The following is a 26,735-nucleotide window of genomic DNA, read 5'->3' as shown; positions in this document are numbered from 1 at the left end:
ATATATATATATGGCATAAATAGATAGATAGATAGATAGATAGATGGATATATATAGATTATATATATATATATATATATATATATATATATATGTATATATATATATAGATATATAAAAGCCCTCTTCTGGGAGCAGTGCAGCCAAGTGTCCGCAGCTATGGATGTTAGGGCAACCATGCGTGCTTACCACTTCTCCCGCTCAAAGTGACTGCCAGTACCGCTGTTGCCGTTCCCACTGCTCCCGAGTGACGCCCGCTCACTACTGACTGCCATTACCGCTGCTGCTGTTCCCGCTTCTCCTGAGTGACGGCCGCCCTCCCGCTGCCGCTGAGAGCCCACAGCTCCCCTTCCCACTGTCACCTCTGCAGAGCTCTGATGTAACAGCGCTATCTGAGGAGCCGCTTGCGGCGGCTCCATACCTGTGGCACTGTGACTGTGGAGAGCTGCTAAGCTGCACAAAAATAAAGACCTCGGCTCATTAGGGGGGATTTCTGGGTACTCAGAAACCCCCCCCCCCCCCCCCCTGTGTGCGCCACTGGATGATGCATCTGTTGGTTGCATCTATAGACTCACTAATCGGTACTTCACAGTATAAAGACATTCAAAGTGGGTGACTCAGTCCTTGCACATTTGTACATCAAGGTAGGGCTTGTAGTCAGGGGTGTATTAAGAAAGGATGGGGCCCGTCTTCAGTCTCTGTTCGGGCCCCCTCCTCTTTAGTCGACGGTCTCTGAGCACTAAGGTCCTTAGGACACCCTAGCATTGTGCCAGAGTGTAGTGCACATGCACAGGCCTCAGAGAGAATGGCCCAGTGATTTACCTACTGCGCATGTGCATAATGCAGAGAAGATGGCCACTGCTCCATTTCCCCAGTGATTTGTGCTGCACTGCTGACGGCAATGCGGGACTCTGGAAGGGTATGTATTCAAGAAATGGGTGCAGGGTGTGTGGTGTGGGCCCTCTTGTGCAAGGTGTGCACCAATTATAGATATGCCACTGCTTGTAGCGGCATTTGCATAAAGTGGCAGAAGCTATTTCGGCAAAAGACGCACACACAGACGCTGCAGCATCCGACTCAGAATCAGGCACTATGAGGAAACATCAATGCAATGATGCTACAACAGAAGAGCTTTTATGCACTGTAATTTTTAGAGATAATATCACTTATTATCAAGGGAGCGCAAAAATAAAATATACAAACTCTTTATTATTAAAATGTATATAAACAGAAAAAACCCACATTCAATAAATACATTGGAGTCAATATACATAAACACCGCTATCTATATCTATATGAAGACTAATATATCTATTTCATATTGCCCTTTGTGACAATGGAAAATGTCTATTAAAATGTCCAAGAAATCCACATGGATAAAGCTGCTGTATATTTATAATCGTTACTTTCCAGTAGTAGTTAATACTTAAAGTTCCTTCTTGTGGAAAAACAGCAACAATTGTAACCACCGCCTCTATTTAATGTTACTGTAGCTGAAGGTTCATATATAACTCACGTGAGTAATAGAGGTTAGCAGGGGGAGAGTGCCGTGTCAGTTGGTCAATCACAGCGGTATGCTATGACCCCCGCTATTCGCGGCTGAATCTTAGTGACACTCGAGGTTTGAATATTTTTCTCTCGGATGGGGTAGAGACCTCCTTTGCTCAGCCTCAGATTGCTTTTTCTTCCCCACCGCTGTCTTAGCAATGGACTTCCGCCGCAGTGTAGCTTGTTGTAAACGGGCTTAAAGTGTCAGCATTCAGAATGTCCGGTAAAGCACCTTACTTACGCGTTTCTCCGCTGTTATCCAAGAGCGGTTTCGTCAGAGGATACATCAGCAGCCTAACACGCTCTTTTTAAACTACACCGGACCAATAGCATTACTAATTAATTGATTAAATGCATTCATGTAATGACTCCCATATGTATTAGCTTACTAATTACACATATAAACAGCACTTCATAATCTATTATAGTTAAAGATAAAATTAAGCAACATGGTGGTTTAAGAATAACAATAGTATGTAATTATATGCAGATTATCATCTAATCCTTCTATCGATATCCTGTATCAATTATCACATATTCATAACTAGGAGACAGAAACACTAACATAAAATCCCCACTTTATTCATAATAAGCCAAGACTTTAAGGATAACCTAAATCCACATCAATACTAAAGCAGCTCTCATAGTGCAGGGGAACCATCACCTACACTCCATACAGTGAGTCCCGTGTTCGAATCCGACTCGCTCAGCTTATCAGTCATTTATTTAGTTACTTTAAATAAAATTATTCTATCAATTTATTTATAATTTTATTTTTATTTTAACACCTAGAATAATTTATCACTTCCTTAGAACCTAATTCTCCTATAAATTATAATCTTCACATATTGTGATTTCATTGCTACTTTAAACAACACAAAAAAAAACCTTAAAAAGGTTATAGGGTTTAAAGAAGGAGGGGAGGCGGAAGGAAGGGGGGAAAAAAACATTGAACCAGAAAAATACCAGAAAAAAGTAAGGAAAAAAGATGGGAGAAGAGACCTGATGTTCATCATTACTAAGGGATTTTTCTAGAGGATTTTGAGAGAACACACACAACAGAATTTACCATTTTTTCTGTAAAGAAAGTAAAAGCTGTTCCCAAAAAGCAACTTCTTCTATTAATTTATTTATTTAATTAAAATCTTCAGAGACCACAAATATTATTAAATTCTATGCTCTCATTCAGACCATCAGGGGTGAGAGTACCCAAAGAAAATATCCAAAACGCCTCCCTTGTGCAAAGACGGTTGAATCTGTCTCCCCCCCTCGGGGTAGGGGCCACATACTCAATCGCCTGCACCTTCAAAACCTCCACATTCCCAGCATGACAGTATGCAACGTGCCTTGGAACACTATGTTTAAGGTTCTTTTAACTCACATTCCTTCTATGCTCGAGAAACCTAACATTTAAACTTCTTGTCGTTCTTCCTACATATTGATTTCTACCTATGCAGGTTATCAGGTATATCACATATGTATGCTGACAATTAATAACTGTACCTATATCAAATTTCAAATGCAGAGACATTGATTCAAAACTGGTACTTCTGTTAATCATATGGGGGCATGTTAAACAGTTTTTCTTTCCACATTTGAAACATCCTCTTAACGGGGTTAACCAATTTAAAGCCTGAATGCTCTCTGATCTTTGTCCCTGATAGAAACTTGGGGAAACATGATTTTTAATGTTTTTGGCCTTTCGAAATACAACCTTCACTGTCTCTCCTAGGCAAGGATTAAGAGTCTTGTCTAGTTTAAGTATTCCAAAGTTTTTTCTTAGAACGTCCTTGATCTCATTAGAGCAATTATTATATTTAGTAATGAATGGGAGTATTTTATTTTCATCTCGTTCTTTACCTTTAGTTTCATTATTTTCCCCAAGTTCAATGATAGATGCCCTAGATAGAAGGGAGTCTCTACTTCTATTATTTGCTACTTTTAGAGATTTATCTAGCAACTCTACTGGATATCCTTGATCTAAAAAAGCCTCTGTAAGTATCTCAGCTTGCTTGTGAAAATCCTTTTGTTCCATGCAATTTCTTTTCATTCTTAGATATTGTCCCATGGGTATATTGTCTTTCCATTTTTGGTGGTGACAACTCTTATAATTAAGGTAACTATTACAATCAACCTCCTTCCTATAGGTACTAGTAATTACAACTTCTTCCCTGACAGAGAGAGCAATATCCAAATAATGTGTGAAGGGTGATAAGAATATGTGAATTTTAAACCAAAAGTGTTAGAATTAATATGAGATAGAAAAGATGAAACACTTGACTCCCCATCCCAAATAATAAATAAATCATCAATGTACCGACCATACAGCACCAAGTTCGCCCCATAGGGACCACCCCAAATATATTGGTCCTCAAAAAGGCTCATATACAAATTTGCAAAACTTGGGGCGAACTTGGTGCCCATGGCGGTACCGTGTATCTGAAGAAAAAACTGTGCATTAAATAAAAAATAGTTGTGTGCTAAAATATATTCAATTGACTCCAATACAAACTCTCGTCGTTCGGGCATCAGTCCCACATCCTGATTTAAAAAGTGACGGCATGCCTCAATCCCCCCTTGATGGGGGATGTTTGTATAGAGTGATACCACATCACATGTTAAGAAAACATAATTTTGTTTCCATTTAATACTATCCACTAATTTAAAAAAATGGGACGTGTCTCTGATGTAGGATCGAAGACCCACAACGTGAGTTTGTAAAAAAGAGTCAACGAATGCTGATAGGTTAGAAGTGAGGGACCCAACACCCGAAATTATCGGACGACCAGGGGGTGCTACCAAGGACTTGTGTTTTGAAGGTGCAGGTGTTTGAGTATGTGGCCCCTACCCCGAGGGGGGGAGACAGATTCAACCGTCTTTGCACAAGGGAGGCGTTTTGGATATTTTCTTTGGGTACTCTCACCCCTGATGGTCTGAATGAGAGCATCGAATTGAATAATATTGGTGGTCTCTGAAGATTTTAATTAAATAAATAAATAAATTAATAGAAGTAGTTGCTTTTTGGGAACAGCTTTTACTTTCTTTACAGAAAAAATGGTAAATTCTGTTGTGTGTGTTCTCTCAAAATCCTCTAGAAAAATCCCTTAGTAATGATGAACATCAGGTCTCTTCTCCCATCATTTTTCCTTACTTTTTTTCTGGTATTTTTCTGGTTCAATGTTCCCCCCTTCCTTCCGCCTCCCCTCCTTCTTTAAACCCTATAACCTTTTTAAGGTTTTTTTTGTGTTGTTTAAAGTAGCAATGAAATCACAATATGTGAAGATTATAATTTATAGGAGAATTAGGTTCTAAGGAAGTGATAAATTATTCTAGGTGTTAAAATAAAAATAAAATTATAAATAAATAGATAGAATAATTTTATTTAAGGTAACTAAATAAATGACTGATAAGCTGAGCGAGTCGGATTCGAACACGGGACTCACTGTATGGAGTGTAGGTGATGGTTCCCCTGCGCTATGAGAGCTGCTTTAGTATTGGTGTGGATTTAGGTTATCCTTAAAGTCTTGGCTTATTATGAATAAAGTGGGGATTTTATGTTAGTGTTTCTGTCTCCTAGTTATGAATATGTGATAATTGATACAGGATATCGATAGAAGGATTAGATGATAATCTGCATATAATTACATACTATTTTTTATCTTTAACTATAATAGATTGTGAAGTGCTGTTTATATGTGTAATTAGTAAGCTAATACATATGGGAGTCATTACATGAATGCATTTAATCAATTAATTAGTAATGCTATTGGTCCGGTGTAGTTTAAAAAGAGCGTGTTAGGCTGCTGATGTATCCTCTGACGAAACCGCTCTTGGATAACAGCGGAGAAACGCGTAAGTAAGGTGCTTTACCGGACATTCTGAATGCTGACACTTTAAGCCCGTTTACAACAAGCTACACTGCGGCGGAAGTCCATTGCTAAGACAGCGGTGGGGAAGAAAAAGCAATCTGAGGCTGAGCAAAGGAGGTCTCTACCCCATCCGAGAGAAAAATATTCAAACCTCGAGTGTCACTAAGATTCAGCCGCGAATAGCGGGGGTCATAGCATACCGCTGTGATTGACCAACTGACACGGCACTCTCCCCCTGCTAACCTCTATTACTCACGTGAGTTATATATGAACCTTCAGCTACAGTAACATTAAATAGAGGCGGTGGTTACAATTGTTGCTGTTTTTCCACAAGAAGGAACTTTAAGTATTAACTACTACTGGAAAGTAACGATTATAAATATACAGCAGCTTTATCCATGTGGATTTCTTGGACATTTTAATAGACATTTTCCATTGTCACAAAGGGCAATATGAAATAGATATATTAGTCTTCATATAGATATAGATAGCGGTGTTTATGTATATTGACTCCAATGTATTTATTGAATGTGGGTTTTTTCTGTTTATATACATTTTAATAATAAAGAGTTTGTATATTTTATTTTTGCGCTCCCTTGATAATAAGTGATATTATCTCTAAAAATTGGTTTACTATTGGTAGAACAGTACTACCTTTGGGAGCAGCAATTTACAATATACTGTGAAATAAAACAGATGTACAAGGTTTAATGAAATAAGCAACAACGGGTACAGTAGTTAAGTTTTTATAGGAGCGCTGGGTTCTATATATATATATATATATATGGTTATATATATAGACTTTTTTACATTTTATGTACTGTACCTGCTGAGAGCAAAGGTCCATGTGTGAATAGAGGCACACTGACCATGTGCTTAGCTCTCTCCTCTGTACCTAATAGTGACAAACATATAATTAGGTAATATCAGGTGTTAGTGCAATTCATTATCTTTCCCTAAAATAACTATCTATGATAGTGTGATCCTTGTCTAACTATGAAAGTATGACCCTTTCCTACTCCACCCTCCAAGTCTAATGTACACATATCAAGATGGCTGACAGATGGCATATGGAACATTCTCACAGCTTAATTATTTATCAACAGTTATTTATATAGCGCACACATATTCCGCAGTGCTTTACAGAGAATACTTGGCCATTCACATCAGTCCCTGCCCCAGTGGAGCTTACAATCTATTCCCTACCACATGTACACGTACACACATTCATGCTAGGGTTAATTTTGTTAGGATCCAATTAACCTACCAGTATATTTTTGGATTGTGGGAGGAAACCCATGCAAGTATGGGGAGAATATACAAACTCCACACAGTTAGAGCCATGGTCGGAATCGAACCCATGACCTCAGTGCTGTGAGGCAGTAATGCTAACCATTACACCGTCCGTACATAGAGTTGTGTAGAGTTGTGACTGCTATGGGGTACATTTAAAAAAAATCTTTACATGGGGAGGCTACACAGACATACATGTATGTTGTTACATATGTTTAATATACCTTTGTAACAACGTCAAACCCTCAATAAAATATAACTACAACTGTATTACACATTTGGACATCATCTCACCATCAGTTCCAATAGCTAGGAGGAATCTCAAATATTCTCTTTGATATTTCAGGAGTTCGCAGATCTTTTTGATCCAGTTATAAAGGAGAGACACAATGGCTATGACCCAAGAGCCATGAAGCACCCCACAGACTTAGATGCCAGCAAGGTATAGTAGGTGGAAAAGCAGCATTGTGGCCATATTAATAAAGTCATTGTGTGTGGCCTTGGACTAACGACAAAGGCAAGATTATTATAGGTAATTTAGCAACACTCTGTTTTGTTTGTGTTTAACCCTGATAGCTTAAAGCTGGCCAGTTTGATGACCGCTATGTGTTGTCATCACGTGTTCGCACTGGAAGAAGCATCCGAGGTCTGAGCCTGCCCCCAGCTTGTACCCGGGCTGAGAGGAGAGAAGTGGAGAGAGTGACAGCGGACGCCCTTAATGGCCTCAGTGGAGATCTGACCGGACGTTACTATAGGCTGAGCGATATGACAGAGCAAGAACAGCAACAGTTAATTGACGTAAGATAACATGTCTGTGAGCTTATGTGTGAGTGTGTTCAAGTACTTCCATACATATAGCCCTGATGAATGAGATTATAAGGAAATGCAAATATCGCATACAGTACATCCACTTATCTATAAAATGTAGAGGGGAAATACAATGTGAAGAGAGAGAACTTTCTAGAACTTGTTGGTTCTATGTGACCTACAGGTACTTACAGAAGAAGTGTGGCATTTGTTGCTACTGTAATTCAGGAATTTCTATATCATTGGTATCCCTTGGTGTTTGTAGCCTGAATCTCTGATGCCAGATACATCCTGAGGCATCTTGTACACCAGTCAGGGCCGGCGACAGGGGGGGGGGGGGGGGGCACAAAGGGAACACCTGTACTGGACCCCAAAAATCAGGGGGGCCCCAAGTATATGCCACTTAGTGCCCGGCACGGATGTGAGCTTTCATGTCCAAACAGGGCAGCAAGCTGTAGGCGGTGTGGGCACAGCCTCAGAGTGACAGGAGCCTCTCACACACAGTGGCTGTGCGTCGAGCGAGTGCACCCGCTCTTCCGGAATCCAGTTCTGACTCTAATGGTGGGGTGTGAGGGCCACATGGAACCTGCTGTGCAGTGTTCAGGTCTAGATACTGGGGAGTGCAGCATAGGTTCGTCTGTCCCTAAGGTAAGAGTAGTTTGGTGAGGGGATACAGGGCTTTGGGATGGGGTTGAGGTGCTGGTAATGCAGCATGGAGTCATTGGGGAGAGACAGACAGACTGTGGGGTGTGTGGGAGGAAGAATAGAGGGACACACAGACTGTGGTGTGTGGGGGAGGGGAGGAAGGAGAGATATACATATTTATATATGTGTATAGATAAATGAATGAATAAATATATATTTATTTATTAAGTTACTTATATAGCACTTTATATACTGTAGATATATATATACACAGTATAATCTGAGGGAGCGCCGGAGATATCACTGTACTGGGCCCCATGATTTCTGTTGCCAGCCATGACACCAGTGGTGGGTTTTACCTATGGGAAGGACTGGATATAGCTCTGCGCAAGACTGCAGCCCCCAAAGTAAAATCCGATCCCCCCAGTGAGCCAGTAGTAACACGTGACTGCACTGGCTATACTGTGACTGGTAGTGACTTCCTATTGGAAGTTCTACCTGTCAGTCATAGACACTACAGGCAGTCCCATTGGGAGGTGTTTCCTCCCTCTAGGACTGATAGACAAGGCTGCAATTAGCAGAGAGCGTGCTTCCTGTGGGAAGCCTCTCACTGCCTTATTTTCAGCTCCAGCTGGGTTGCAGCCAGTTCAGTTCATAGAAGCCTGTGTTTTCCACATGCACAGTCCCGCCGTTGCGTTTGCTCATGCGCTGGTCCCGGCACCTATCAGCTCCATTGTGCAGGTGACGGGACCCAGCCGGCGTCTATCTACTCTCAACCTAAGGACCATGCAGCATGGCCAGTGTCAGCCCCATTCCGCCACACAGGTAGGAGCCGCCGCTGATGTTCACTATAGAGAGATCGATGGATAGATAATAGGGGAGAGGTCATACAGTCTATACTATAGTGCTGTGACAAGCATACAGCCTACAGTATCTTCCCGCATGATTCATAGCTGCAAACACGCTGGTGTATTTGTAATGGGTGCACCCATTTTTTTCAATACTTAACCCTCCGGAGTCCCGCATTGGCAACAGCAGCGCTGCATAAATCACTAGGAAAATGGCGCTGTAACCATTTTCCCAGTGTTTTGCACATGTGCAGTAAGAAAATCACTGGTAAAATGGCTGCTGTGCCATTTTCCTGGAGACCTGCACACGTTCACTAGACTCTGGGACAGTGCTAGGGTCCCCTAGTGCCCAGAGTCTATAGCGCAGCTGGCTAGAGAGCAGGGGGCCCAGAAGGAGTCTGCTTCCTCCTCTCTTGAAGCGCCCCTGTGCAAACCACATGTGCTCCGGCATAACCAATACCCCTTTTCCACTAAAATCCTAGGTATTTGATCACAGTGGTCACCTATTTACACTGTTCTGTTACCCAGGCCCAACCAGGGTCAGATTCCCAGGTACCTGAACCCAGGTTATTTTTCAGGGACCATTTTCCACTGCTACAATAACCTGGATTAAAAAGGGGTAGAAGCCTTGGTGCTCTTTATATAGCTCATAATCAATGGGGCAGATGTATTAACCCGGAGAAGGCATAAGGAAGTGATAAACCAGTGATATGTGCAAGGTGATAAAGGCAGCAGCCAATCAGATCCTAACTGTTAATTTACATATTGGAGCTGATTGGCTGGTGCCTTTATCATCTTGCACATATCACTGGTTTATCACTTCCTTATGCCTTCTCCAGGTTAATACATCTGCCCCAATGTGTCATAGCTTCCTAGAGCGGTGGGGATGGGAGGACCATCATTATCATTGGCTGGCCTGCCTTAAGCTTTTATTTTCCTATTCTCGGCATGGTGCCACATGTTGTGATGTCCTCAGAATGTTTTTAAACAAAATGGGTTCCATGGGAAATGGATGAGCCATCACAGTAATGTCACATTGTCGTGAATAAATTAATATCTTTGTGACAGTACATTAATCGTTGCTGATATACTTTACAACATATCATGTGAGTGCACCTGATATAGATTATGGCATCACATATATAGAAAGCCCTGGGAAACAACAGAGCCTGTTTCCATTCTAGGTACCATACCCCTTGATGCTAGATTCTGCCTTCACTTACAGTATAGGGAGGATTTATCAAAGCTTGGAGGTAGAGAAAGTGGAGAGAGATAAAGCACCAACCAATCAGCTCCAAACTATTATTTTTCAAACACAGCCTGTAAGATGGCAGTTAGGAGCTGATTGGTTGGTACTTTACCTCTCTACACTTCATCTCTCTCCAAGCTTTTGTAAATCTCCCCCAATGTCTGTATCTATGACTGCTCACTTATTGGCTGTACCTACAGTATGTGCTTAGTAAGACAACTTAGTAACCACATCTGATCAAGGGAATTAGGAAAGCTTCCTTTTTACTGGCAAGAAAAATATTGTACCTCATTCCTGCTTAGAACTGGCCTATTACAGATTGTGAAAGGTTGTGCTGGCTGAAAACAGAAACAAATTGGACTTGAAAATTTCCTTAATAAAATCATATGTGAGAAGAGATGTGGTTGGCAAATCCTTGAGCGATAAAAGTGAGACATTATAGACAAATGATACCCACATCCCACACGACTGAATGTAAGATTCTGTTGTAAAGTTCACAAAATGTGAGTTCACATTTTTGGGGGTAGTGAGTAGATGAAGTAGAGAACTATAATGATCTTATTTTGGGCTTCAGTGGGAGAGGCTGAGACAAAATCTGTGCGCTCGTTGTATAAAAGCAGACCACCAATCGGTTCTTGTAAGGATTTCCATCGATTCTTCATGCATGGACAGAAACTTGGAGCTGGGAGCCCAAGTAAAAATGTAGAGGAGAAAGTTCTTAGACACAAATATACATCCAATATGGGCATTTAAAACAGATGGATGTATTTGTCATGGGTTGGAAAATGTGTACTGCATGGGAAGGTTCTTGCTGGGCTTCTCAGTCCAGGGATGAAAGAACTAGGAGAGGGCATCAGCTGTAAGAGTTTATGTATAGAGCAATAAGTGACATGAAAATCAAACCAAGAAAAGAATGTGACCATCTACGTTTCTAAAGATTTAGGAGTCTATTTCTTATTTCTTAATTTCTACAAATTAGAGAGATTCTACAATTAGATAGAGAGAAGGAAACATTCTCTTTGATGACTATTGACTGTCTCCTGCCTCAGTGCAGGCCATTTCTGCAAGCAGCCTACACACTACTAGTTATGTGATAATGCGACAGCTCACCCATAAAGCCATCTGATGTTTTCGTTAGGGGCCATATACTGTAAAATGCCTTATAAATCAGCTGCTGCTCATTCAGTTAATCTAGTTTCATCTGTAATCTCCTGGGATATGGACATTATGCATCTGCTCCAATATAGGGGGTAATTCAGATTTAATCGCTGCACAGCGTGCGATCAGGTCCTAACAGCGCATGCATCTGAGCCGCAATGTGCATGCGCACTGGACAACAACTATGGGCATCGCCGGTCAGCGAAGGGATGGTGCGAAGGATCTATTTGCATGGGCGTATACAAGGTGATTGTCAGGAAGAGGCCGTTAGTAGGTGGCAACCTACCGTTTTCAGGGAGTGTCCATAAAAACGCAGGTGGACTCAAGCATTTTGAGGGAGGGTGTCTGACGTCAGCTCCGGCCCCGATCAGCAGGATTCAATCGCACTGGAAGAGTAAGTCCTGGGCTGCGCAGAGACTGCACAAACGGATTTTTAGCAGCTCTGCTACACATAGGAACACACACTTGCACAGCGAAAATACATTCCCCCTGAAGGCGGCGACTATCTGATCGCAGGACAACTAAAAATGCAGCCCAGCGATCAGATCTGAATGACCTCCATAGTCAGGAACTTCTATAGCTCTCTCTTTTCAGCACTATGTAATTATCTGTCCTTGGAAATCAGACCTGTGACAGGAGTCAGAAGCGCAGTTAGAGCAAGCAGGACTGAGAACAGCCGTGCAGACAATGTATAACTAATGGCTTTATTACAGCAGAGAAATATATTCAATGTGGGCATTGTTTAAGGTCTTACAAGGAAAAAGAAGATATTAATCAGATGAATGTAATTAATATACTAACTACAATATCAGTAACGCTTATTAATGTTCATGTGTGCCTACTTGCCCTCTTACGATATATCTAGATACTTTGGGTGTGGATTAATGGATCGACATTGTGATTGGTAACACCAAATGTCATTTAAATCCTTTTTTTTATTTTTATGCAATGTAGATCAAAACTGGACATAACCATGTGTATAATCTGCACTTTATATGCCGTCATCTTCCCCTTCAGATATACAGTATATGCTTCCCCAGAATACTAAGTGCCCTTGTGCAAAAGTAGGGATTTGGCTTCACAGAAGAACTGTTGTGCTGTGGTTCTCCACTTCTAGAGTTTCTAGATGAGTATGGTGGCAATTTCTGTGCTCACACCATAAGTGGCTTTAAAATTATTTTCACCAATTCAAGATGTAATAATTATTTAGCAGTACAAACAAAGCAATAAAGTAAATGGTAAGAAAAGTCAGTCGGTCATTCCGACAAATAAGAAAGTCATCCAAAAGGATGTCCTGCCCCATACACTACATTTATATGTCTAGTGCTCATGTGGGGTTAGGGAGGTTCTGTAATGTACCCAAAGCAGCCAGGGAATGGGGACGGATTATTAGGAGGGAGGGGAAGCAGTTGGGGTGGTTGCCCAGGATTCCCCACACATTGTGGGTCCCCACAATGCCCCAAACATTACCCCCTGAAAGGCTTCCGGTAGCCTCACATTGCATGTCTGCTGCCAGGAGCAGATTCCCGGGACTTCAAGTAGCATTACAGACGTGATGTACTATGCTGCCACGCTGCCGGTAAGGGGTATAGCAGCTGCGGCATGTGGGTGAGCATTCACTGCTGGCAGCGTCACAAACATGATTTTAGGTGGGGGATCAATTTTATTGGTTAAGGCCACTGGTGTGTTTATAATGAGTGCAGTGTGTGCTGTTATACTTACCCTACAGATTGTCGCAGCGCAGCAGCAGAGCTGCAGAAATCACTGGGAAAATGGTGCGCCACTATTCTCCTCTTTCTCTCTAGATACGTCCTTGGTGAGGGCCCCACAACATAGTTGCCGCAGGGCCCCTACAAGCCCTAATCAGGCCCTGGTGTTGTCATTTTTCCCGATCGTTAAATGGTTTTTCTTTACACAAGTTAGAGATTTACAACCATTAAAATAATTAAACTGAAACTTAGTAAACTATCATCCCCATATAGACATACCTATTGGTTATTACCTATGCAATAAATATATGCAGTGACATATGTGTCAGAAAATAGTTACTTAATATATATTGCTAGGCTAAATGCTGGGTACACACTACATGATGTGTGTCTCAGCTGACAGAGCGACTCAATGATACAATGATTGCGTTGTTGTACACACTGCACAATATATTGGCACAATATACGGCCCAATGTATCGTTACATGTAACTGCATGTCATCGTCTGCGGGATCATCACATTAGATGGGACGATGCAGGGAAAGACTGCCAGGCATGCGTGATCGTGGGTACGCATTATGCTATTTGTACAATATATTGTTACGATCCGCATTGGAATAATATGTCGCTTAGTGTCATATTTGCGGGGAAGGAAGAGATATTTTCCCATAATCCCTACATATTTGTAACTGACACCAACCTTTATAAAATGCATGTGCGTATGTTTTAAGTGGACATGTACATACCCATTTGATTATGTATTTAATGTAGTTATGCACCTTATTTTATTCGTTATGTCAGCACTGTTATGTCAGAAATAAAGTATGCTCAGTGTTGTATAGAACAAATTCCTTGGACCTTATACCCAGTGTTTTCATATTCTAGGACCATTTCCTCTTTGACAAGCCTGTGTCACCATTACTGACATCAGCGGGCATGGCACGTGACTGGCCTGATGCACGTGGCATCTGGTAAGTGCAGACACTAGAGTAAGCACTGCACTCAGGGACATGTCATCTTCTGTTTACTACAGAGTATTAGGATATTCAAGGTCTGTACCATAAGAGAAAATTCTGCTACCTCCCACTAATGGGTCTATATACTAAGCCTTGGAGAGAGAGAAAGTAGACTGAAATACAGTACCAGCCAACCTGCACCTAACTGTCAGTTTCACAAACACAGCATGGCAGTTAGGAGCTGATTGGCTGGTACTTATCTCTGTCCATTTTATCTCTCTCCGAGGAGTCTATTTATGAAGCAGTGAAAGTGTGTAGAAATGAGCAAGTGGAGATGTTGGCCATGCCAACCAATCAATGTTTAGGTAACTTTTATAAAGTGCATTCTATAAAATTATATGTAACAGCTGATTGGTTGCCATGAGCAACTTCTCCACAGGCTCACTTCTCCACACTTTTCACTGCTTTATGAATAGACCCCATAGGTGTAATAAATAGACCCCAAAGTACCAACCAAACAAGTTATGTAATTTTTCGGGATCAGTACTAAATCCCGCTGGACGGGATCCCGGCGGTCGAAATACCGATGCCGGAATCCCGACCACACAATCCCGACAGGGGTGGTGAGCGGGACGCGGCCCCTTGCGGGCTCGCTACGCTCGGCACACTATTATATTCTCCCTCTATGGGTGTCGTAGACACCCACAGAGGGAGAATATGTCGGGATTGTGCTGGTCGGGATTCCGGCGTCGGTATTTCGACCACCGGGATCCCGTCCAGCGGGATCTTGACCGCCTCCCCATTTTTCAAATACAGCCTGTAACATGGCAGTTAGGAGCTTGTTGGTTGGTACTTTATATCCATCCACTTTAGCTCTCTCCTAAACTTAGTACATAGGGGTCTATTTACTAAGCCTTGCATGGAGATAAAGTCGCTGAGGATAAAGTACCAGCCAATCGGCTCCTAACTGCTATGCCACAGGCTGTGTTTGAAAAATGACAGTCAGGAGCCGATTGGCTGGTACTTTATCTCCAGCGACTTTATCTCCATCCAAAGCTTAGTAAATAGAGCCCATAGACTCCTAACTCCTGCTGCACATTAACATTATTCCCTGGTGACAGGGAGCAGAGGGAAAGCATTGGCTGTTACCAGCGGTGGCACCTACCTAATTGTAGTAGGGGGGCTGCCGCTACCCCCATGCCAGGAGAGGAGACAGCCAGCCTCGAGTCACAGCACCTGCACATTGGATCTGGCAGGCGCGTGGATCGGTGCAGGCGCAGATGCTGCGGTGCGACTCAGTATTCGTAAATCCCCAGCTTCTATAGATTGCATAGAAGCAGGATAGGGCTGATGATCAGGCAGGGAGTGGCTTTCTACAGGAAGCCAGCTCTCTGCTTTTCACTGCCAGGTCTGGCAGTCCCAGAGGGAGGGACTGCCTGTAGTGTCTGTGATTGACAGGTTGGACTTCCAATAGGAAGTCACTGCCGATCACAGTGAAGCCAGTGCAGTCACGGACTGCTTCACTGACACAGAGCGGGGTGGCAGATTTTACTTGAGGGATCTACAGTCCTGAAGCCCATAGGTAAAATCCGTTACTGTAGGCATGCTGATAGTTGGCACCATAAAGACTCTGTTGTTGGACAAGGTTGGGATGAAGTTGTACTTGTTTTATATAAGTCTACCAGCTATACCAAGTATACGGTATACTTAGTGTTTCTTAACTAACTAATATGAAAGAAACACTAATAAAATTCACAAATGGCTATTTACAAAGCTTAATATCTCCACTCAACTGTACATCGAGATGTGTCCTCATATATTGTTCCTGCTGTGACGCCAAACAGACCCTCTCAGTGCGCAAGGTCCCGTGAGACTCTGCTAGCACCGGGCTTCTTTTTCTCCCATCTTTTTACCCAAAATATGCCTTACTCGCAATGCAATGTAACTAGGGCACACCAGGACCATGTGCTAATTAGTTTCATATACGACACTTGTATATCTGTGTACGACTGAGTGACCGACGCTTTTTTCCAATACACATTCCACTGTACTTCATATACAGACTCAGTCACACACAGATATCAGCACAGTCTCCTGGTGCATCCTGTTCACGTCCCATTGCGACTAAGACACAAATTTAGCAACAAAAGATGCCCAACACTAGCAGAGTTGCACGGGACCTGTCAGCTCACTCGCAGGAGGCATCTCAAACTGTATGGAATATTGAGGCTAGATGTATGAGGGCATATCTGTATATAAATAAATACTATGTTAATTGTCTCAAGTGCTGTCACGGTATAAGAACTTTTATGCACGTTTTTGTGAATTGTATTAGTATCTATTTTATGTACAGCAATTTGCAGTTCCATTATAGTAATCCTCTAATATATATAATACAATAGCCCCAGATAAATCCCTTGCTGTCCGTTTCGCCAGGCACAACAATGAGAAGACCTTCCTTATCTGGGTAAATGAGGAGGATCACACCAGAGTCATCTCTATGGAGAAAGGAGGGAACATGAAGAGTGTGTTTGAGCGGTTTTGCAGAGGCCTTAAGGAGGTAAGGAAGAACATTAGGCTTAATTAGAGCTTAACATAATGAGGCTAATTTCTAACACTGCTAAATTGTACAAATGATCTTTTGTAATGTAATCTGACTATTTGTGGGAACATCCTTAAGAGTAGCCTATGAAACAGCACATTTGGATGGTGGCATCTGCAGTGGGTATAAATGTCTGTAGCTTTCAAAAGGAGAAGTCGAGTGGATGACCTTACTCATTGCTGAATAAGGGCTAGGAATACCTGTACCTCTTGTATGTAAATACACTACTTCATTTCAGAGTATGAGATATCTAAATTGGATTTAAGTTAAATAAGGAGCAAAGTTACAGGGTGTTGGCTGCATAGGCGTTTCTATAATGGGTGCAAGGTCCCCTGGGTCCAGGGGGGCTCACACTGCACACCTACACCCATATACTGTCCTTACCCCTCCGGAGTCCTGTGGAGGCAGCCCTGCTCTGCAGACCCAAATCACTTTGAAAATGGCCGCCGCAGCTATTTCTGAGTGATTTGCGCATGCGCACTGGAGATGTGCTGTAGACTCTGGCATTATGCCAGGGCCTACTCGCTGCCAGAGAGGAGGGGGCCACAGCGGAGGCTCCATGTGGGCCCTCTCCTCTCTTAAAATGCCCCTGGTTGGTTGATTAGTGGGTTGTCAGAAAGCTTTTTCATTTGATGAAAAGGACATAACTCTTACTCGGAGCACCATAATAAAGAAGGCTCCAAAGAAAGGACATAACTCTTACTTGGAGCACCATAATAAAGAAGGCTCCAAAGTACCCTCACTCTCATAATGTAAGGAATAAATGAGACTAGGTAGAGTAGCATCTTAGAAGAATAAAATAATGAAGGGGATGGTCTTAGATTAATGTTAGTCAGAACTCAGAAGTGATGTTTTTACTCTTACCATTTTACGCATTTCCAGCCAGACCACCAATCCCACAAAATAAAGGATAATGGGCAGCAGTTGTATTGGTAGAAAATTAAAAGCATAGTTGGGGCATATTTTTCTGATTTATAAATGAACCCCTGCTCCTCTATTAATGCAATTAAGGCAAATCTCTTTTTCAGTACTGTATATAAGGGAAATAGCTCTCACCAGGGTTGAGTCACAGTCAGGGGTTAAAATGGAGGGGGACGAGGTGGTACTGAGTTCCACCACCTGACATTGTAGTTGGAACTAGTTCCGCCACCTCCACAGCCTTACACAGTAATTCCAATAGAAAATTCCACCCTGACATCCACATCAATAGATGATGCAGATGGTGCTAGTGTCACTGATTAGCTGCAGCCACCTCCTCCTTCCTTAGGTCAATGCAGATCCATGGTCCTCCTCCATCTGTGGCTCATCCTTCCTGGTACTCATGCACGCTGTGTCTCTCAGACGGCATTCGTTCCCTCCTCAGGTCCCAGCAGCTTCCTTTCCTGTACCTCGTATGCCATGTCATGCCATCACTGCCACTGAAGTGAAGAGCCACGAAGAGGACCAGGCTCTTTGCATGCTGAAAACAAGTTGAGAGGGGGCTGGGGGGGGGACACAGAGAAGCAGGGGAAGCTGCTGGAGGAACACATGGCATGAAGCTGCTGGAGTGACAGAGGCAGAGATGTGTATAAGAGATACTACTGTGTGCAGTATAAGGGGCACTTCTGTGGGCATTATGAGTACAAGTGGCACTTTTATTGGCAGTATGTGTAGGGGGCACTACTACTGTGGGCTTTATGTGTATAAGCGGCACCAATACTGTGGTCATTTTGTATATGGGGCACTACTATTGTGGGAATGGTGTATAATGGGCACTACTATGTGATAATAAGTGGTACCAGTATGCAGCATAACGTGAATAAAGGGCACTACTGAGTGCGTAACTTGAATAAGGGTCATTACTGTGTTGTAATGTGAATAAAGGCACTACATGCAGTGTAATGAGTATAAGATTGTGCTGCTGTGTGAAGTCATTTGAATTGGGGGTACTATTGCGTGACCACGTCCCTTACTTGTGAGACCACAGTTCCTTTATAAAGTATGAGAGGTAGGGCACAAATTTATAGTATGCAGGGGAAGGGAAGGATGGGGGGTGCCAAAAACTCTAGCACTGGCTCTGCGTAAAGGGGGGTGGGGTGGGGGCCGGGGGTAGGCAAAAAATTAGTTCCACCACCTCTCCAGGACCACTTTAAGCTCTGGTCACTACCAGCAGATACCAAGTACCAAGTAAAATAATAACAAAATCCTTCCCACACAGAATACTTTGGATTAGAGACTCATGGGGTAATTCAGAGTTGTTAGCAAACCAAAAAAAGTAAGCAATTGTGCAAAACCATTCTTCACTGCAGGTGGGGCAGATGTAACATGTGCAGAGAGCGTTAGATTTGGGTGGGGTGTGTTCAAACTGAAATCTAAATTGCATTATATATCTTCCTCACCTGCAGTGCCACGTTGTTTTCCCAGTTGTTGCTTTTAGGGTTTGATAAAACACCTGAAAAAGGCCCTAAATACTCATTGGGGGTAATTCAGAGTTGATCGCAGCAGCAAATTTGTTAGCAATTGGGCAAAACCATGTGCACTGCAGGGGGGGCGGGGGGGGGGGGGGGGGGGCAGATATAACATGTGCAGAGAGAGTTAGATTTGGGTGGGGTGTGTTCAATTTGAAATCTACAGTAAATTGCAGTGTAAAAATAAAGCAGCCATTATTTAGCCTGTACAGATACAATGTAGCCCACCCAAATCTAACTCTCTCTGCACGTTATATCTGCTCCACCTGCAGTGCACATGGGGGTCATTCCGAGTTGATTGCTAGCTGCATTTGTTCGCAGTGCAGCGATCAGGCTAAAAAACGGCTTTTCTGCGCATGCGTATGCAGCGCAATGCGCACGCGCAACGTACGGGCACAATGAATGATATCGTTTTGCACAGGGTCTAGCGATGCATTTCAGTCGCACTGGTTGCCACAGAGTGATTGACATGAAGTGGGCGTTTCTGGGTGGCAACTGACCGTTTTCAGGGAGTGTTAGGAAAAACGCAGGTGTGCCAGGGAAAACGCAGGCGTGGCTGGGCGAACGCTCGGCGGGCGGGTGTGTGACGTCAAATCTGGAATGGAATAGTCTGAAGTGATCACAAGCGCTGAGTAGGTTTTTAGCTACTCTGAAACTACACAAATTTTTTTTGAAGGCGCTCTGCGAAAAAAACGTTCGCACTTCTGCTAAGCTAAAATACACTCCCAGTGGGCGGCGGCATAGCGTTTGCACGGCTGCTAAAAACTGCTAGCGAGTGATCAACTCGGAATGACCCCCATGGTTTTGCCCATCTACTAACAAATTTGCTGCTACGATCAGGTCTGAATTAGGCCCATGGTTTTGCCCAACTGCTAGCAAATTTGCTGCTGCGATCAACTCTGAAGTACCCCCATTGCTGTCCACTGTACTGTTTGTCTTCATACAGTATAATTGCTTTTTACCCAGTGCTCCAAAAAAGTTAAAAGCGTTCTGTTACGCTTATATCTTTGTTTTTACCTGTGTCTTCAAGGCTTGTACAGGATACCCCTCTCTGATCAGTACATTAGGTCCAGATTACTGGCAGTGAGTTCATTTATTATTATTATTATTATTATTATTATTATTATTTTAACCAAACTAACAGTGTGTCTTCCATTTGCGGTTCTCTGATATGAAATTGAACATGGTCTCACCATTAATAAATAACTCTCAACAGTCTTTAATGTTTTTAGAGCATTTTTGTAGCTTGTACAAGGGTGTCACCTCATATGAAAACATACATACAATATTACAGCCTTGGTGGCACTGTTTATATTTACCTGATTGCGTACTTTTATTTTGTTTTTTGTTTATTTATATGTATACTAGACATACTGTATGCACAGTAAGTTCTACCTTTCATTCCTGGTTAGTTCACTTAGAGAAAAGACAACGACAAAAAAGCCCAAGTTAGCATAAGAGAGGAGACGTTCCTATCCACTTCATTTCTAACCATTTGAATACGGGTTGGTATCGATATACCAGCGCCCGTCATCCCGACAGTCATAATCCCGACCATGGAATGCCGGGTGCCGGAATGCCGGCAGCGGGGCGAGCGCAAGAGAGCCCCTTGCGTGCACCCTAAGAGGGAGAATAGGTGTTGCTATCCCGGCGCCAGTATGTTGAGCGCTGGGATCCTGACAGCCGGGATATCAAATGCATCCCTTGGAATACAGACTTTGATATGCAATTAGTAATATCAGTAGCCTTGTTTAACTAGGAATATGTTCAATCCTTTCTAGAATATGCCTAAAGTATCTTGCAATACCAATGTCAAAGATTGCTCTTGTTCCAGGTTGTTCTAATTTAAATATTTTTCCCATGTGGGATCCTGCACCCTTTAGGTTGAGAGATTAATCCAAGAGAAGGGCTGGGAGTTTATGTGGAATGAGAGGTTGGGATATATCCTCACTTGCCCATCTAACCTGGGGACTGGTCTTAGAGCTGGAGTACACATTAAACTACCTCTACTGAGCAAGGTAAGCTGGATTCCCATTGCTTCATTTATTCATTGACTCACTTATTCATATCATCTGGACACTTAATTTACATCCTGTGAAAAGTAAAGGCAAAAGAAAGATGTAATGCTGTACTCACACTATAATTGTCGAAATTCATAATACAGAAGAATCTTACTTGTAGACCTCACACTATAGTACAAGGCTGATGCTAGATCTCACACTAGAGTATAGGGCTGATGGTAGCCCTCACAGTATAGTACAAGGCTGATGGTAGACCTCACATTATAGTACAAAGCTGAATGTAGAACTCACAATATAGTACAAGGTTGATTTTAGCCCTCATACTGTAGTACAAGGCTGATAGCAGACCTCACACTATAATACAAGGATTATGGTAGACCTCACATTATAATACAAGGCAGAAGGTAGACATCAGACTATAGTACAAGGCTGATGGTTGCCCTCACACTGTTGTACAAGGCTGATAGTAGACCTCACACTATAATACAAGGCTGATGGTAGACCTCGCATTATAGTACAAGGCTGAGGGTAGACCTCACACTATAGTACAAGGCTGATGGTAGACCTCACACTATAGTACAAGGCTGATGGAAGACCTCACACTATAGTACAAGGCTGATGGAAGACCTCACACTATAGTACAAGGCTGATGGTAGACCTCATCCTATAGTACAAGGCTGATGGTAGACCTCACACTATAGTACAGGGCTTATGGTAGACCTCACCCTATAGTACAAGGCTGATGGTAGCCCTCACACTCTAGTACAGGGCCTTTGGCAGATCTCACACTATAGTACAAGGCTGATGGTAGACCTCACACTACAGTACAAGGCTGATGGTAGGCCTTACACTATAGTACAAGAATGATGGTAGAACCGACACTGTAGACAGCAGACATCACTTGATAAAATCAGCTATAGTCAACGGTATAATTCTAGTCAGACATATTCTGATTAATAGTTTACTTTAAATTCTAATTTCACATTTTTATTTCAATTTGAGTTATTATTGCAAAAAGTAATCAATTTGTTGTCATTAATTTGTTGATAGTTTTTAAATGTCATTTTAGTGTGTTTAATGGTTTCTGTAGAAAAACATCTAAACCTTTCATAGAATCGCTTACACAACTCTATAGCCAGTAGGACACTATATGTTATATACTCTGTACTATTCTGAGAGTTGCCTTTGGATGTCTTTAGGATCCACGCTTCCCAAAGATCCTTGAAAATCTCCGTCTACAGAAAAGAGGAACAGGAGGAGTAGACACTAAGGCTGTTGGCAGCACATTTGATATCTCAAACTTGGACCGTTTGGGAAAATCTGAGGTATAGTGTTGGAAACAAACTGCTTTACACAAACACACACATATACACACAAAGGGCTGATTCAGTTGAACACGCAAACATATTTTGCATGAGTTTGTATAGCACCTGCTGCGAAAATGCATTCTGATTACATCTACTCACTACTAGAGAGGCGGAATGAGAGATGGAAGAGTCATTCTCACCTAGGCAAAGTTCAGTAAGATGTTTGGAAGGTTTGCACAAATGCAAGACATGCATACCAGTATGTAAGCGTATATGCACTATTAAGATGATGATTTTTTTTCCACCTAGCAGCGATGACTTGCAGTAAAGCAAGAGCATATACTGCAGACACAAGTAGTTCTTGAGATGCATACAACCAGGGCCACTGAGAATGGCCATGGACCCAGGTACATAAAATTAGTAAAAATAGTTTTCCCCACAAATAGGGCGCCGGCAGTTGCATAGGGGGTATCGGTGGTCATACAGTAGGAAATCTGTCCCCATCAGCAACACTGCAAAAGGGACAATGTCCGCTTTAGCAGCTGACCCAGACCCCCGCCGAGCCCCTCCAGAAAAAACCCTGGCCCAGGTAATTAGTACCCGCCTTTCTGCACCCCTGCATACAACACAGCGTAGGCACTAAAATACACTATTTTTTCACTGCATGTTTCTCTTCAGTAATGTACACCTGTTTTACTTACAGATTTGCACTAGCCCCCATGCATTTAATAGATTATGCTCAGGGAATTATAAATCCATTTTGTACTTCTCAGAAGAGCATTACAACAGTTACAATCTAAAAAAATAAAAAAGAAGTAACATACTCCATGCCCTAGGTGTCAGAACAAATAAAGAAAAGTAGCAGTCTGCGCTACAATTGGTCTTCCAGTTTACATTTTTTTTTTTAATTGTCAAAATGGTAAAACTGCTTGGCCAGTTACCACAATGCGTGTGTGTGGTCACCAATCAGGGCAGGATCCTGAGAACTACCCTAAATGTGGCCATCCGTGGCCAAATTGCCTACTGCGTGTTTAGCTATTCGAACAAAATGACCGTATTGAAGATTAAGGCATGCAGTATCAGCAACAAAATGCTTCATTATTACACCACATGTAACTCACTCCAGTAACATAATGATTGGTTTTAACTTGAGTAGAATTGAGCTTGGCCACACTGAAACTATATTTAGTGTAGATTAAGTTATAACAATTCCACTATATTAAAAAAAAATATTTATAATATTCTCAAATCAAACACTAACAATGTCAGGCCATTACACAAATAAGAAAGGCAGACATTTCATATGCAGTCCTTGGGGTATATTTACTAAAATTCGTATTTTTCTGAATGAGGTTAAAGTTCAAACACGAATGACATCGAATGTGTAAATTTTAAACTTTTTGAATTTATTACGACTAATTTACTAAGCTGTCGTATTCTGCATTTTCGTGTTTTCCGATGTCGATGTCATTCGTATTTTTTGGCAGTGTTTTACGGGAGTGAATAGTAAAACACTGCCGACATTAACACAATGAATCTCGGCCGGATCTGTGAGATCCGTGCAGGGCACCTTTCGTTAAAAATTAAAAAATGTGAAAAAGCCTAAAAAAAAAAAAATGCGTGGGGTCCCCCGCCCTAAGCAAAACCAGCCTCGGGCTCTTTGAGCCGGTCCTGGTTGACAAAATATGGGGGGAAAAATGACAGGGGTTCCCCCATATTTCATCAACCAGCACCGGGCTCTGCGCCTGGTCCTGGTTCCAAAAATATGGGGGACAAAAAGCGTAGGGGTCCCCCGTATTTTTAAAACCAGCACCGGGCTCCACTAGCCAGGTACATAATGCCACAGCCGGGGGACACTTTTATTGTGGTCCCGGCGGCCCTGGCATTACATACCCAACTAGTCACCCCTGGCCGGGGTACCCTGGAGGAGTGGGAACCCCTTAAATCAAGGGGTCCCCCCCTCCAGCCACCCAAGGGCCAGGGGTGAAGCCCGAGGCTGTCCCCTCCATCCAAGGGCAGCGGATGGGGGGCTGATAGCCTTTTGAAACAAATGTGAATATTGTTTTTAGTAGCAGTACTACAAGTCCCAGCAAGCCTCCCCCGCATGCTGGTACTTGGAGAACCACAAGTACCAGCATGCGGTGGAAAACCGGGCCCACTGGTACCTGTAGTACTACTAAAAAAATACCCCAAAAAAAACAGGACACACACACCGTGACAGTATAAGTTTATTACATACATGCACACCTCCAAACATACATACTTACCTATGTTCACACGAGGCTCGGTCCTCTTCTCCATGTAGAATCCTCGGGGTACCTGTGAAAAAATTGTACTCACATAATCCAGTGTTGCTTGTGTTCTTTGAATAATCCACGTACTTGGCAAAACAAAAAAACAACCCGACCACGCACTGAAAGGGGTCCCAAGTTTACACATGGGACCCCTTTCCCCGACTGCCAGGACCCCCCCTGACTCCTGTCAAAGAGGGTCCCTTCAGTCAATCAGGAAGCGCCACGTCGTGGCACTCTCCTGATTGGCTGTGTGCTCCTGTAGTGTCTGTGAGGCTGCAGACGGCAGAGATACAATGTTGCGCCTATGCGCTCCATTGTATCCAATGGTGGGAACTTCGCGGTAAATCGGAACAACATATTGGCTGGATCGGGCACTGTGTACGCCTGATTTGTTCACTCCTGCGGTTTTTAACAATGTCCTCTGGTTAGTCCTGCACAGAATCAACCAGAAGACATCGCTAGCGATGCCATGCTGCCAAATGCAACATGGCATCCTCCGCCACCCTCCATGCACTTGCCGATGCAGGGCCCCGTCGCCCACCGGAAGGCCTGCTACTCGTCATTCTGATGTGTAGCCGACCTGAGGCTCAGTACATCTGCCCCACAGCCAGTCAGGGCTGTGCAGTTTGTATTTATCTAGTGCATACAGTCCCCAGGAATAGCTGATGAATAAAAAGAAGCTCACAAAATACTTTAGAATATAAAACTGTTAAGTCCATGAATCATATCATTGCTGCTTGGCACTTGGCAGGCACTTGTAAACAGTGGCTTTCAGCTCAATCAATCAAATCAAAGCATCTTCTTTTATTTTGTATTTAATATTTAAGCTGAGAATCCTTTTAAGTCACTTTGTTCAATATAAACTGGTTTATAGAGCCCTGTGATAAGTGTCTGGGAAGCTGCGGCCTCACAGTACACTAATTAAGCATTAAGGTTAAAAAAGGGTTGAGATTGCCTAAAGGATAAAATAAAAAAGGGGCAGACTAGATGGGCCAAGTGGTTCTTATCTGCCGTCAAATTATATGTTTCTATGTTAATCATGTGCGTATTTACAGTGTCACCTTCAGGTCACAATAAGCTTTGTTCAGAAAGCTGATTTGTGAGCCAAAAGTATCTCAGCAGTCCTCTTACTGCATTGGGGCCCTCTCCTAATCCCCTTGTAATCCGTGCAGGTGGAACTTGTGCAGCTGGTCGTTGATGGAGTGAACTATCTTATTGACTGTGAGAAGAGACTGGAGAGGGGGCAAGATATCCGTATTCCTTCACCCGTGGCTCAGTTCAAGCACTAATCCAAAGCCATACCTCCTGTACAACAAACAGCGCGGTGTGCAGTATGTGTACGCGCTATTAATAATGCATTAGTTTATGCACTAATGCGTCATTAATACCTTGTGATCCTACTGTACTGAACAGGACAGTCTGGTGCAATATTCAGCCTCTGTGTTGTATAGCAGTTCCTTCACGTTGTGACTGTCCATGCTTATGAGCGGCGTATTGTTACCATCTAAATAAAGCTCACTGCTGTCCTCTTCTGCCTCTGCCTGTCATTCTTATTTATATTAGTCAAAGCACAGATCACACATGAAATTGTATGATCAGCCCAATAATTGTGTAATAGGCCCTACACACTGGCCGATATTCCTCAAAGATATGAACGATCTCGTTCATTATTGAAAGAGATAACGTTCATATCTTTGAGTGTGGAGTCACCAGCAATGAACGATGCGCTGCCCTGCGCTCGTTCATCGCTGGTGCCCCGTCGGCTGCGCATGCAGGCCAATATGGACGATCTTGTCCATATTTGCCTACACTTCAATGGAGGCGGGTGACGGGGGGAGTGAAGAAACTTCACTCCCCCCTGTCACTGCCCCCCCCCCCCGCCGCTGGGTCGTCCGGCGGCCGTATCCGCCGTCGGGCAGCTCGTCGGCAGATCTTTATATGTGAAGGGCCCTTTACATGTGCACAGGTATGAGCACTATTTA

At 42.8% G+C, this 26,735-nt stretch overlaps 1 protein-coding gene across 1 annotated transcript in view; it reads left to right on the top strand.

Annotated features, from left to right (window-relative positions):
* Positions 1-26,282, top strand: part of CKMT1A (creatine kinase, mitochondrial 1A) — a 51,800-nt gene extending 25,518 nt beyond the window's left edge. Inside the window, exons 4-10 of the mRNA XM_063925910.1 lie at positions 7,057-7,152; positions 7,287-7,508; positions 14,012-14,097; positions 16,519-16,642; positions 21,015-21,149; positions 22,352-22,477; positions 25,926-26,282. Of these exons, the coding sequence (XP_063781980.1) occupies positions 7,057-7,152; positions 7,287-7,508; positions 14,012-14,097; positions 16,519-16,642; positions 21,015-21,149; positions 22,352-22,477; positions 25,926-26,042 (906 nt within the window). The 3' untranslated portion in view covers positions 26,043-26,282. The remainder of the gene's footprint in view (positions 1-7,056; positions 7,153-7,286; positions 7,509-14,011; positions 14,098-16,518; positions 16,643-21,014; positions 21,150-22,351; positions 22,478-25,925) is intronic.
* Positions 26,283-26,735: the final 453 nt, after the last annotated feature.

This window comes from Pseudophryne corroboree, chromosome 6 (genome assembly GCF_028390025.1).
Source record: "Pseudophryne corroboree isolate aPseCor3 chromosome 6, aPseCor3.hap2, whole genome shotgun sequence".
Lineage (NCBI taxonomy): Eukaryota > Metazoa > Chordata > Amphibia > Anura > Myobatrachidae > Pseudophryne > Pseudophryne corroboree.
Note: the sequence above shows the minus strand (reverse complement) of the source record. Positions and strands in the feature narration are given on the sequence as shown.